Here is a 14,302-nt window from a genome sequence, read left to right on the forward strand (position 1 = left end):
ACAAAACACAAGGAGATTGTTGATTTGTATATTTGTATTTCTATTTGTACTCTATCCTTTTATTATATTTTCTTCTTTTTTCCTATTTGTCTTCAATTTCTTTGTGCTTGTTACTTGTGCGTGTTAAGAGAGGGTGTGAATAAAGTAAGACAGTAAGACAAAGCAATGATTGTTATGCCTGAGCAGTATATTAGCTATGCTCAGCAGAGGACCAGAGCCAAGGAGGCACACCACAGTGCTCCAGACCTCTCAGCTCATTTTGTTCAGAGCACAGAGGGGATGAAATTGAAAGTTTGGATGACCTGGAGTTTAAACGCTTTAATCAGACACCAGCAACAGATCACAGGATAAAGGGAAGTACAGGAAAAACTATGAACGCTCAAGAAAAGGTGGCTGAAGGCGAGTGATAAGGAAAGAACCCCACTAAATGGCATGGATACTGTTTTTGTTCATCGCCACAATGAATCCACTGCTAGAGGCAGAGGGACGCAGTGCAGAGGTCCTAAATCAGATGACAGCACCCGCCGAGAGTTCATGGACGATGTAATCATGATGACTTCATCGATCCAATTGATGAATCTGACAAAAAACACCTTCAGCATCCAAAGGTCAGAGATTCCAACCCAAGAACAAAGGATCCGATGTTTTGGGAAGAATTATGAGAGCTCTCTGAAGGACATTGTTAATCTCGGGGACACCAAAGCTCAGCTAAGCACCTGGCTCATGGCAACTGCTTGGATGGTTCAGCTTCAACGTTTGTCTCACTGTGTGCAATGAAGTCCAGAACTCCCCATCTTTAAAATCCCATCCAGCACCTTATTGGGTTTATCCTGAACAGTAACAAAGATGGTGCTTGTATACAAACTCCCCGAGAGACAAGTAACTCGAAACTCTAGATTTATTGTATTAATTGTAAAATCAGTAAAAGAATCACAGTGAAAACAAGACATGTGAAAACCCAAATCAGAAGTGAAAATTTAAATACAATTTTTCAGCTTACTAGAGTAAAAATATCAGTGCTTGAAAACAAAAAACAAACAGCAGAAGTAGTTAAATGTATCACTCAGTTCAGGTCATTCAATAATTCTGACCAATATCCATACAGTTTGTAATTTGATGAACAATTTAGGAAAGAGAAGCATTAAAGAGAAAATCATTTAAACCTCACACAATTTTAACTCAAATATTTATGACAGTGAACAGTCACATCAATACTGATGATTTAGAAATGAAATACATCCAATCTATATATGAGAAAGAAAAACCCAAATAAAAACCAAAGCAGTCAGTTCTGATAACTTCTCTTGTACAGCCACAGCTAAAGTGAACATCTATCTTCTTTTAAACAAAATATGAATGATAATTTTTCCAAATCAATGATTTGATTTTAATTATTTTTTCATTTAAAACTGATATTCTATCATATTTTAATTTATGTTCTAAATGTGTGTGGTGTGTATTAATTTTTAAAGTGTTCTTTATAGGTAAAGAAAAAAATCAGACCAGTAATCATAGATAATGGCATTTACTCAAACCAGCCACAAATAAAATATAATGCTTGTAGATAAATCTGGTTTGTCACTTAGCCCTTTACCAAATAAATTATGTCCTGTCAACACAAAATAATATAAATAAGACATTTTGTGCTTTCTAATATTTCAGTCCTTAATGAATTGCTAACATTCACTCAAATTTAGAAAGAAAAATCTAACAAAAAATGAAGATTAAAATAAGGCAAATTTGTGATGTGTACATTTGGAGAATTTCTCATTTTCCCGTTTCTGGCCAAGATTCACTTTGATACTCTCTAACCAGCTTGCAGCCAGTCAGTAAAACAGAATTTAGTGTAAAACAGAAAGCATAGCAGCATTCATAGGCAGAAAGGGTTTCTGTACAAACACCAAAGCACCAGTGCTCGTAGCTGAGAAACAGATATAACGAACTATAAAGTTACAACATACCACGTTTACCCTTCTTTATGTTGGGAACTAAAAAATGAGATATGGCCTGTTAATGAGTAAACTTTGTGAGCTGCTGGACTTTGCCACCTTCATATGAAGCTCTGCTGGCTGTTTCTTTCTGTTTTCAGACATTGGTGTTTTTTTAACACGACAGAAACCAGAAAAAAGTGTTTCTAATTCTTTTCACCAAATAACTTTTTAAAGTTTATCCTTAGAGTCATTATCTGTGTTTCTTCTGTTCTCATTTGGAGCTTTAGAGCTGATAACAAAAGCCACTTTGAGCTTCAGGAGTTTAACTTCTTATACTTCCAGAGCCACCAGTAGCAGATTACAGAATTCATTTGCTATTGGTTTTAAATTCATATCATTATTTAAAAATTAATTTAGAGGGAAATTTGACATCAGTAAAGGTAGATTCAGATTGAGACAAAATGAGTACTGAGATGCTTATGTTAGATAAACAGTCTGACACTTGATTAAATCACTTCAGTAAACTGGAGCATCCCAGTGTTTTCAGAACGTAAGGAGACATCGCAAATCCCATCATCTGCGATAACAGCAGTGGTTAGTTCAGTGTTTTTAGGAAGAGCAGGCGGTTTTTTATTTCAGAATCAGCAGGAAGGAGTGTTTGCTCAACCAGCTCGGCATTGGATTACAAAACAGAAGGCGTTTCTGTCTACTGAATGAACTCATGGGCAGTGTGTCAACAAGTACCGTGCACTTCAATGATAAATGTGCTCTTATCAGTGTAAGCTTTACAGGAGTCACATGCAAAAGGTTAATAGCAGTAACTAAGAAAAGAGCAGGCCTGAGCTGAAACCAAAATTTTAGACTGTTCATTGTGAGTGAACAGCCACGAGTGTACATTCTGTTACATCACTAAACCTGTTAAATTAAAACAAAGAAATCCACACCCAAACTAGGAATGGTGTCCTCAGACATTAGTCTTTTATGAGCCAGGGCTCACGTTTCATCACCACATGCAAATACACACACAAGCATAACTAGAGAAAGAAAGCGAGTGTGAGACAACTGAAAAGAAAATCGGCAGCAAACAGCAATTAGAGTTGACTTCTGAATGCCCGTACCATTTTGGAGGAAAATCCCAGGTGGCAAAATACGTGGATATGTTAAGCTTTCATACAATATGAAAACCTATTTCAATCTAAGAGTACAACAGCCAATGGCTCTACCCACTTTCATATTTGCAAAAGGTTAATGTAAATATGTAAACACGACAGGCGACTAAATCAGCTATCACTCTCACACACCAGTTCCACCGTAACTTAATTTTAGAAACTTCAGGCATAGTCTGGTGAATTGTTCTCTCCTTACTCTAAGGAGTTACATTTTCAAATTTTATTTTACTGTGATTATGGTATATAAAAACCGAATAAATCCTTTAACAGTCAAAGGACAGACAAAGGAAAAACAATGAGGCATTCTGGCAGCATCTGGCTTCTTTTTTAAAAAGGTAAACAAAGAAGAGAACCGTTTACATTTTCTTTTCCCCAGAAGGGTCACACACAGCTCAGTGAGAGTGGGTTAGATGATTTGGCAATAAAGAAGTGGCAGAGGCTTTCAAGGTATGGGTCAAAAGTAACATTTTCTGCCATCTATCATTTCTATATAAAATAATTTAGGACATGCTATTTTCCTGCATTAGTTTGTGTGGTTTTTAACCTCTTCTGAAGAAAAACCATCACCACCTTTTACACAATTTTTGCAGGGTGGATTAAAATGAATGTATATCAAAGAGATGGAGAACTAAAAACACATGTGCGTCTACAAGCTGGAACGTAGACATCTACTAATATATTGATCTAATCCCTTGATAGTTTTCAATGCAAATCACCAAACCAACATTCACTGAGTAATTTGTTAAGATTTCTAAAGAGTCTAGAAGATGGTAAAAAAGCAAAACCCAGTAAGGAGAAACCAGATTAAAGTGAACCTTGCAGTCAGAAGTTCTTCTTCTACTTCTGTTAGAGGAGCTTGGGCCTGGATGGGTTAGCTCTGACTGAGGAATAAGCCCCAATGTGAGTGATGAGGTTGGGTTCTACACTATGGGACCTCTGCCCATGGACTGTCCTGGCCATTTGATACAGAACAATGTCTTTAGCATGCCCTTTGTAGCAGAATGAACTGTCTAGATACTCAGCCACCCTTAATGAGGCATTGCCAGGGAACAACATGGCTGGGGTGCAGCACTCAGTAGCTGGCGAGACGGCATACAGCTGTGGGGAAATTCTCCGGACTTCTAGAAGGTAATGCCGCCCCAACAACTCTGCAGCGGTCATAAAGTATAGAGTGAAAAAGAGGAGATGGGTAGCTGACAGGGTGAACGAGAAAGAACAAGGTTTCCAGTAAGGAAAGCTGAGGAGGAGAGCCGTTGCGCCAACCAATCCGAGCCCCACCCACTCCAGAATGCGGTATGGCTCAGGGTTCCAGTAGCGTTGTAGCCTTTCAGGATGATATAGCTTGATGTAAAGAGTATGAAGAGCAAACCTACGTGACAACAAATCCTTTATAACAATGAAAAAGTCATTTCTTGGCAAAGCATCATCTTCTAGAACAACAATATTTTTAGGCTTCACCAGCTCCCAGCCTCTGCGGAGACAAAAGACATAATCCCTCTTCTCCTTTTCAAAGGTATTAATTCGCTCCTGTATGCTCTGCTGCTCCTGAGGTGAACGCCGGACCACCCTGAAGTGGCTCTCCAGCAGCTTGGCATCCTGGTTTTCCTGCGGGCCACTCTCCACATCACAGACCAGCACCTCCGCGCACTTCTGCTCCCCACAGCTTCCCACAATGTTACTCAGCTGCAGCATTACCTGGAGCAGGTAGTGGTAGTCCCGTGCCTCCTTCCGCCTGGCTGTTACCACAGTGACCAGCAGTTCAGGATGTTCAGTGAAGTTGTTGAATCTGGACGATGCTGTAGTTGAAGAGCTCTGCCAGAAGCGCAGAGCCTCCTGACCTCGATCTAGGCTTTCCCGCAGCACCACTTCACTCATAGAATCGAGGTACATGGATTTAATGAAGTAGTAAGAGTACAGCAGACGATGGCAGCACAGAGGAAATATGACACAAAATGTGATGATGGACAGGGCGAGGGCTTGAGTGACTGTGCTGGACCATCGCAGGTACTGGCTCAAGAACACTTTCCATCGAGGCATTGGGGAATTTGCCAAGTAAAATCATGTGATGACAAAAAAAGTCAAAGAGAATCTGCCCTGGAGGATTCAGGTCAACATTTACAGTGTCCCAATATGATATAGCAGTCCACTAGCACTTACCACAGCAGTGAAACTTAATGACTGTGACTGTGGCTGAATAAATGGCTGTGATCTGATAGCCTTGTGGAAAATGCGTCAGCTATTGGCTCTTCTTCTTGTCAACAGAGTGGTAAGAGTTTCAGCTCAGTCCTTGTTGTCTGTTTCTCCACTGATTTCTGTAGAGGGAGACAAGGTGTTTCTCAGTTATAGTTTTCAGCAAATAATTTTACCCTTAAGGAATCACACATAGATGTTGAGCCCAGTATAAAATATAGATAGAAAGGACATCTTTTAGGTGATGTAAACTGTTCTGACCACTTGGTGATATGACCCATTAAATCTACCCCAAAAGCGCTTTTCAAGATTTCTCCACTGAGCTATTAGAAAACAAAGAAAACATCTATGCAATCAATGCTTATTTCTGTTATTTCACATAGCAGGAACTCACCAACACATTTATTAGGTATACCTGGTATGAAGTTCTTATACAAATAAATAAATAACAGTCTCCTCAGATTTATCTTATGTTATATGGAATGACCCTAAAAATAACCCTAAATGACAGAATGTCGACATTGCTCACATACACCTAAGTAAAGTGAGAGAGGTGTTGATTATACTGAACTCCTCCTCCACTGTGGTGGTGGATACAAAACCATCAGTCAATTTAAACATGTTAGAAATGTGAGTACCAAAATCACAGGTCGGAAGAATTTTCCCACCTGTGGGAAAATTTAAATAGAATTTTCAGGTATCTGCACTTTACTTAAGTATTCATTTTTATTTTTTACTTCTTTTTTTTTTAACTTTTACTCCCTATATTTTTAAACAAATATCTGTACTTTTTACTCTGTACATTTTCAAAGCAGGCTCATTACTTTTGGTTTGACGTATTTGAGAGGAGTTATTATTTCACGTCAATACAGGCATTCAAACATCAAACCGATTTGAGTTTAGACTGTGACAAATGAGTTCAAGTATTAATCGCCTGAGGATGTTGCATAAAAAGAAATGACGTGTGCCATAGTCTGGGGCTAAAGTGGGCCGTTTTTTGTTATTTTTCTTGTTGTTTTTTTCAGCACAACTCCGGAAAGGAGCTAAAGGTCCAACTGTTGTATTTCACAGGGAAAGAAAAGAGCTAACTTCACTCAGAGATGGAGAAAGATAAGAAAGACAGGAGAGGAAGAAGAGAGGTTAGATTTAAAGATAAGGATTGCTCAGTTCTGTTGGATAAACTGGAAATTTGATATGAGGTGCCGTAAGGGACGTTATTACTGAAACGCCCTCACACACACTACTGAAATTTTATCTCTCACACGCACACTACTGAAACGCTCTCACACACACACACTAGTGAAATTTTATCTCTCACACACACACTACTGAAACGCTCTCACACACACTACTGAAATTTTATCTCTCACACACACACTACTGAAACGCTCTCACACACACTACTGAAATTTTATCTCTCACACACACACTACTGAAACGCTCTCACACACACACTAGTGAAATTTTATCTCTCACACACACTACTGAAATGCACTCACACACTCCACTGAAACAGAGGCATTTCTGCTGAACAGGAAGTTGTTTCCTGACAAGGAAACTGATGGAAAAAGTGGTAAATTCCAAAACACTACAAGGATGGGGACCTGCTAAAGGATGGGGACCTGCTAAAGGTTGGGGACCTGCTAGTACAGCAGTCCCCAACCTTTTTTGCACCACGGACCATTTATGGCCGACAATATTTTCATGGACCGGCCTTTAAGGTGTCGTGGATAAATACAATAAAATAAAACCACTACCGGTACCAAAAAAAAGAAGATTTATTCATAACACACGGGAAAAGACCCAGGGAAACCGAGTTAACAATATAAACGATATAAAAAATAAAAAAAAAACGATAAATACCCTGAAAACCATAAATTTCAAACTCGAGCCTCAACTCTTGCGACCCAGTACCAAACGACTCACAGACCAGGCCCCCCAGGGCCTAGGGGTTGGGGACGGCTGTGCTAGTAGCCTAAGTGAAGCAGCCGCATTACTTAAGAATATATTAGCTTCCTTGAATCCAGGAATGGATTCAAGTTGCAACACGGAATTCGGCAAGTATGTCCTATTTCCCCTAAGCTTTTTATACTGGCAACTCAACTGTTAACACTATTAATCAAGAATTCTAACGACATACAAGGAATATCAATTTTTAATAAAGACTTCAAAATAAGTCAATTCGCAGATGATACATTTATTTTTTTGAAAGATAAATACGTGGTAGAGAAAACTAAATTTTCTCTAAAGCTTCTGGTTTATCTCTCAGTATCAAAAAATGTGAACTTCTCCCGATTCATACAAGCTCTGACTCCTCAATAGCTTTGGTTAGAGTTGAATCTAAAGTTAAATATATAGGGCTGATAATATCTAAAAACCTAATTAGCAGAGAAGACGCTAATATTTCTAAACGTATCATGGAGATGAAGAAATCACTTAGCCACTGGTTAACCAGAGACCTCACTATTTTTGGCAGAAACATCCCATCTAAAGCTGAAGGCATCTCCAAATTGATTTATCCTTGTCACTCTTTATATATCTCCTCTAAAAACATTAATACAGCTAACACAGTTATTTTCTAATTTTTGTGGAGGAATAAAACCTATTACATTGAAAGATCTCAGCTTGTGAAGGAATACAATAAAGGTGGTATTAAAGGTCCAGAATCTGAATTTATGGTTGGCACCATTAGAATTAAATGGTTAAAATCTTGTCTGTCACAGCCAGACTCTATGTAGTTCCACATCCCACAATCCTTGTTTAATAAAATAGGAGGATTAGACTTCATTTTGACATGTGATTTTGAGGTAAATAAAATCCCAATCAAGATATCGAACTTTCCCAAACAGACTTTGCATTTTTGGAAAATGATATTTACCCACAACTTCTCCCCATAATTCAACCTTATGGAATAATAGGATAATAACACTTAATCAAAAATCAATTTTCAAAAGCGACTGGTTTAAACAAAAAGATTATATTCATAACAGATTTGTTGGATGATAACGGTGTCATTCTAAGTTACACAGACTTTTCAGAAAAATATTGTCTAAACTGTTCTCAAAGAGAATATAACAAATTTTGTAAACTAGTCCCACTTCCTCTGCTTCATTTGATTAAAAACTTTATGATATACAATAATTTCTCATCAGTGCTCCCAAATTTATTGCTAGGACAATGTCAGCTGTTTGATAAAAATGCAATAATAAATTTATTAGTAGTTTCTTCAAAGACAAAATATTTCATAGTTACGACAGAATGGTTACATGGCATGGTTCTAATTTAGTTATTTCAGATACACTGGATAAAGCATACTCGAAATTTATGAAATGGCCTATTCTACCTAAAGTTAAAGAAACACACTTTAAAGTAATAAACAAAATTAATCCTGTGGCAGAATTTCTAAAAAAGAGATTTGGCTTTGAAGTGGATCAGTGTTCTTTTTGTACTGATGAAAATGAAACCCTAGAACATCTTTTTTTTCTATGCCCTATCACACAATGCTTTTGGTGTGACTTAAAAAATTGGATTTCCCTAAAAATTAATGATGTGCCACCATTTGAATTACATCATATAATTTTTTATATGGATCATCTAGCATTGGGTGTCTCAGACATTATTAACATCATCATACTTTTGAGTAAATATCATATCCATTGTGCTAAATGGAGGAACGCTAAGCCTTCTCTCCCTGGTTTTATTAATGATTTTAAGATATTTTTTTCTTTGCTATAAAAGACAAAAAGCAAATATGCCAAAAAAATTAACCAGGATAATGCCCGTCTCCTTCTATTCTAAATTTTGACTTATGCTGAGGCTAATATATTGTTAAGTAATGCAGCTGCTTCACTTAGGCTGCTAGCAGGTTGCTGAGTAGACATCTGTGTAGTGGTTTGTTTGAAATCTACCACTTTTTCCTTCAGTTTCCTTGTCAGGAAACAACTTCCTGTTCAACTGAAACGCCTTCCTGTTCAACTGAAATGCCTTCCTGTTCAACTGAAACGCCTTGGTTTTTCAGTGGAGTGTGTGAGAGCGTTTCAGTAATGTGTGTGAGAGCGTTTCAGTAGTGTGTGTGAGAGCGTTTCAGTAGTGTTTGTGAGAGCGTTTCAGTAGTGTGTGTGAGAGCGTTTCAGTAGTGTTTGTGAGAGCGTTTCAGTAGTGTTTGTGAGAGCGTTTCAGTAGTGTTTGTGAGAGCGTTTCAGTAGTGTGTGTGAGAGCGTTTCAGTAGTGTGTGTGAGGGCGTTTCAATAGTGTTTGTGAGAGCGTTTCAGTAGTGTGTGTGAGAGCGTTTCAGTAGTGTGTGTGAGAGCGTTTCAGTAGTGTGTGTGAGAGCGTTTCAGTAGTGTTTGTGAGAGCGTTTCAGTAGTGTGTGTGAGAGCGTTTCAGTAGTGTGTGTGAGAGCGTTTCAGTAGTGTGTGTGAGAGCGTTTCAGTAGTGTGTGTGAGAGCGTTTCAGTAGTGTTTGTGAGAGCGTTTCAGTAGTGTTTGTGAGAGCGTTTCAGTAGTGTTTGTGAGAGCGTTTCAGTAGTGTGTGTGAGAGCGTTTCAGTAGTGTGTGTGAGAGCGTTTCAGTAGTGTGTGTGAGAGCGTTTCAGTAGTGTGTGTGAGAGCGTTTCAGTAGTGTTTGTGAGAGCGTTTCAGTAGTGTGTGTGAGAGCGTTTCAGTAGTGTTTGTGAGAGCGTTTCAGTAGTGTGTGTGAGAGCGTTTCAGTAGTGTTTGTGAGAGCGTTTCAGTAGTGTGTGTGAGAGCGTTTCAGTAGTGTGTGTGAGAGCGTTTCAGTAGTGTTTGTGAGAGCGTTTCAGTAGTGTTTGTGAGAGCGTTTCAGTAGTGTGTGTGAGAGCGTTTCAGTAGTGTGTGTGAGAGCGTTTCAGTAGTGTGTGTGAGAGCGTTTCAGTAGTGTTTGTGAGAGCGTTTCAGTAGTGTGTGTGAGAGCGTTTCAGTAGTGTTTGTGAGAGCGTTTCAGTAGTGTGTGTGAGAGCGTTTCAGTAGTGTTTGTGAGAGCGTTTCAGTAGTGTGTGTGAGAGCGTTTCAGTAGTGTGTGTGAGAGCGTTTCAGTAGTGTTTGTGAGAGCGTTTCAGTAGTGTGTGTGAGAGCGTTTCAGTAGTGTTTGTGAGAGCGTTTCAGTAGTGTTTGTGAGAGCGTTTCAGTAGTGTGTGTGAGAGCGTTTCAGTAGTGTTTGTGAGAGCGTTTCAGTAGTGTGTGTGAGAGCGTTTCAGTAGTGTTTGTGAGAGCGTTTCAGTAGTGTGTGTGAGAGCGTTTCAGTAGTGTGTGTGAGAGCGTTTCAGTAGTGTGTGTGAGAGCGTTTCAGTAGTGTTTGTGAGAGCGTTTCAGTAGTGTTTGTGAGAGCGTTTCAGTAGTGTTTGTGAGAGCGTTTCAGTAGTGTTTGTGAGAGCGTTTCAGTAGTGTGTGTGAGAGCGTTTCAGTAGTGTTTGTGAGAGCGTTTCAGTAGTGTGTGTGAGAGCGTTTCAGTAGTGTGTGTGAGAGCGTTTCAGTAGTGTTTGTGAGAGCGTTTCAGTAGTGTGTGTGAGAGCGTTTCAGTAGTGTTTGTGAGAGCGTTTCAGTAGTGTGTGTGAGAGCGTTTCAGTAGTGTTTGTGAGAGCGTTTCAGTAGTGTGTGTGAGAGCGTTTCAGTAGTGTTTGTGAGAGCGTTTCAGTAGTGTTTGTGAGAGCGTTTCAGTAGTGTGTGTGAGAGCGTTTCAGTAGTGTGTGTGAGAGCGTTTCAGTAGTGTGTGTGAGAGCGTTTCAGTAGTGTGTGTGAGAGCGTTTCAGTAGTGTTTGTGAGAGCGTTTCAGTAGTGTTTGTGAGAGCGTTTCAGTAGTGTGTGTGAGAGCGTTTCAGTAGTGTGTGTGAGAGCGTTTCAGTAGTGTTTGTGAGAGCGTTTCAGTAGTGTGTGTGAGAGCGTTTCAGTAGTGTGTGTGAGAGCGTTTCAGTAGTGTTTGTGAGAGCGTTTCAGTAGTGTTTGTGAGAGCGTTTCAGTAGTGTGTGTGAGAGCGTTTCAGTAGTGTGTGTGAGAGCGTTTCAGTAGTGTGTGTGAGAGCGTTTCAGTAGTGTGTGTGAGAGCGTTTCAGTAGTGTTTGTGAGAGCGTTTCAGTAGTGTTTGTGAGAGCGTTTCAGTAGTGTTTGTGAGAGCGTTTCAGTAGTGTGTGTGAGAGCGTTTCAGTAGTGTTTGTGAGAGCGTTTCAGTAGTGTGTGTGAGAGCGTTTCAGTAGTGTTTGTGAGAGCGTTTCAGTAGTGTGTGTGAGAGCGTTTCAGTAGTGTGTGTGAGAGCGTTTCAGTAGTGTGTGTGAGAGCGTTTCAGTAGTGTGTGTGAGAGCGTTTCAGTAGTGTGTGTGAGAGCGTTTCAGTAGTGTTTGTGAGAGCGTTTCAGTAGTGTTTGTGAGAGCGTTTCAGTAGTGTGTGTGAGAGCGTTTCAGTAGTGTGTGTGAGAGCGTTTCAGTAGTGTGTGTGAGAGCGTTTCAGTAGTGTGTGTGAGAGCGTTTCAGTAGTGTGTGTGAGAGCGTTTCAGTAATAACGTCCCTTACGGCACCTCATAATTTGAAACTAACACGCAAGTCCTCATGTTTTTAAATCAAATAGAGTCTGTACATCTGACATTATGGGGTTTTTTTTATTTGAAACTTTCTGCACAACAAACTGAGGCAGACTAACTTTGTTATTTAACCCTAGAACACTATTTCTGATTTTCACCCGAAAACATGAGTTTTAATATGTTGTGTTTGTCTGAGTGTCATGGGTCCCTGGGTAGCTTCAGCCTTTGACGTCTTTGAAGGCGTGGGTGTTTCCCTACCCCAAAGCCCGCTTTTTCCTACAGTCATGAGTTTGGGTGATTTTCGCCTGGCAATAGTGATAATGGGTAAAGTAGGTTTTGGGTGGATAAAATCAGGCGATCTTGATTTTTAGCGATAGTGTTCTTGGTTGCTCTAATAAGGTTGCACTGCAGGTTAGTGCTGGAAAAACAGGTTAGCTTGCTGTACTGTGATGGATTTAAAGTAAGGAACAGTGTGTGACTGGTGCACAGTGGCTGCCGAGTAAAAAGTTAGTACAAGCAGTATCCTGTCAGTGTTGAGGATGGAAATCAGCCAGGACAATTTATGAAACATCTACTGACATCTGGCTGAATTCAAGAGCGTACATCCACAAAGAGCAGCTGGTCAGCTAATAACAGCCTGTACATTAAGAACATCTGCTGGAGCTCTCAACAGAAATTATTGTGAGTTGTGATTCTTTTCACCACACTGAGCCATTACAACTGATTTTAAGAAATTATGATTCTAGAAATACTCCACGCATCTACGTGTTGTCTCTTTGCTGATTTTGTAATAAGCGATAACCCCCGTGACAAGACACTGAAATCTTCCATAAAGGAAGTGTGGGTCACATAATATGCACGTTAACGTCGTATTTTTAGATAATAAACTATATCGCGGTTTAGTATTTACAAACTCCGCGCGTGTGCCAACAAAGCGGTGGAAGCCAGCCGTATAATAGTAAAGTAAAATAAACTTAAGAAATGTTACTGTGCTTTTTTCGCTGTGGCAGCTCTATATATTTTTTAAGCGAATAACAGATGACACCATACGGCAAGAAACACGGTCTGTGTTTAAACAACACTCTCTCTAAGCTCTGGGTAACACCATGGAACAGTCAAAGTTAGTAAAAACATCCAACGCAGGATTGTTTGCGCTTAACGTGCCAGATTAAATTCTGTTGCTCGCGCCTTCCCAGCGCTGTGAAATCCGGATCAAAGATCACCGTTACACCGCGTGAACCATCCGACAATGAGGAGGGCCTCAATTCAGACATTCTGAGAGAAAACACAGCAGACACATAGATAAATAACACTCACACTTACTTGCGATCGCTTTCCGTTCCTCGCTAACATGACCGAACGTCACAGCAACCACCCCTAAGATACGGCAAGTGACCCGCAGTAAATTACCGTATTACTGTGAACACGGTCGCAGAGGCGCATACTGCTCCTGACCAGCAGGTGGCGCCACCTGACAGAAGAAATGCATACAGGAGGGGCCTTTTTTTCTGTGTTCTCACCAATGAAAGCTGCCTTCCGCTTCTCCCTTGTTCACAACAGCAGAAAACTCTCAAAAACATTCTAAACTCTTATCAGGGACACAGAGTTGAGTGTCATAATCATAATACTGCACACAATAAACACTGCAAAAGGAACAGCTTAGCCATAAGTGACACACACACAAACATACAAACATATTTCCTCCACTATTTACTGATTTAACAACATAAGCTGAATCAGATTAAAACATACACGAACGTCTTTACGTTTCTGCAATCCTTCCTGTTAAAGAGTAAACAAATTTCTTCTATACTACCAAAAGTTATTTATAATCTATTATCAAAGATTCCTTTATTGTCACTGTACAAGGAAATTGGCACAGAGTTTACATTTCAGAAGACTATTAGCTGAGTCTGCTGAAATGACAAGTGGTGGAGGAACTTTTTAAAACCCTTACTTTAAGAAAAGTAGCAATGAAACAGTAATAAAACACCCTGCTATGCAAAAAGTGTAAAAAGTAAGAATACTTTTTCTGCAGAGAAATATTTGCCATCAGTGTTAAATTGATTAATAGTACTGCTGCATGTGTTTAAGGCTGAGCTCATTTAAAAACTTTATATTCTGTTTAATATAAAGTATCATATTCTATAAATGGTGTATTTTTAGTGGTTGCCCTGTGAGGACCACAAGTCTAAAGAAAAATTATTTTTTTTAAACCCCTATAAACAGATATTCATGAGATCAGAAACACCAGCCTTTAGTGTGTGACATGGTTAACTGTCAATCTGCAGGGGATTAAAAATATTAAAGATGAACTGTTGGCAAACAACTGTTACACCTGCACTTGGTCAACTTAGTAAATGGACTGGTTCTTGTATCACAGTTTTTTACTCCACCTGAGTACTCTAAGCATTTTATACAACATGCCTCAATCATCCATTCATGCAAGCACATTTTTCTATGCTTAAGTGTTTTCTATCTAACAT

The 14,302-nt window shown here is 39.4% G+C and overlaps 1 protein-coding gene across 2 annotated transcripts; it reads right to left on the reverse strand.

The window, feature by feature from the left end:
* Positions 1-347: 347 nt before the first annotated feature.
* pgap4 (post-GPI attachment to proteins GalNAc transferase 4) lies at positions 348-13,205 on the reverse strand. Of its 2 annotated transcripts, none has more exons than XM_063475696.1 (2): positions 13,140-13,205; positions 348-5,412 (listed from the first exon to the last, which is right to left on the reverse strand). In XM_063475696.1, the coding sequence occupies exon 2, from the start codon at positions 5,135-5,137 to the stop codon at positions 3,947-3,949; it is 1,191 nt and encodes a 396-aa protein (XP_063331766.1). In that variant the 5' UTR covers positions 5,138-5,412; positions 13,140-13,205; the 3' UTR covers positions 348-3,946. The 2 variants fall into 2 exon arrangements, with proteins under 2 accessions (XP_063331766.1, XP_063331767.1); XM_063475697.1 differs by having other exon boundaries at positions 13,134-13,184.
* Positions 13,206-14,302: the final 1,097 nt, after the last annotated feature.

The sequence above is a fragment of the Pelmatolapia mariae genome, linkage group LG6, assembly GCF_036321145.2.
Source record: "Pelmatolapia mariae isolate MD_Pm_ZW linkage group LG6, Pm_UMD_F_2, whole genome shotgun sequence".
NCBI lineage: Eukaryota > Metazoa > Chordata > Actinopteri > Cichliformes > Cichlidae > Pelmatolapia > Pelmatolapia mariae.

Bases quoted from the DNA above. Each gene is read 5' to 3' on its own strand.
- pgap4 (XM_063475696.1), bottom strand. From the start codon at position 5,137: ATGCCTCGATGGAAAGTGTTCTTGAGCCAGTACCTGCGATGGTCCAGC.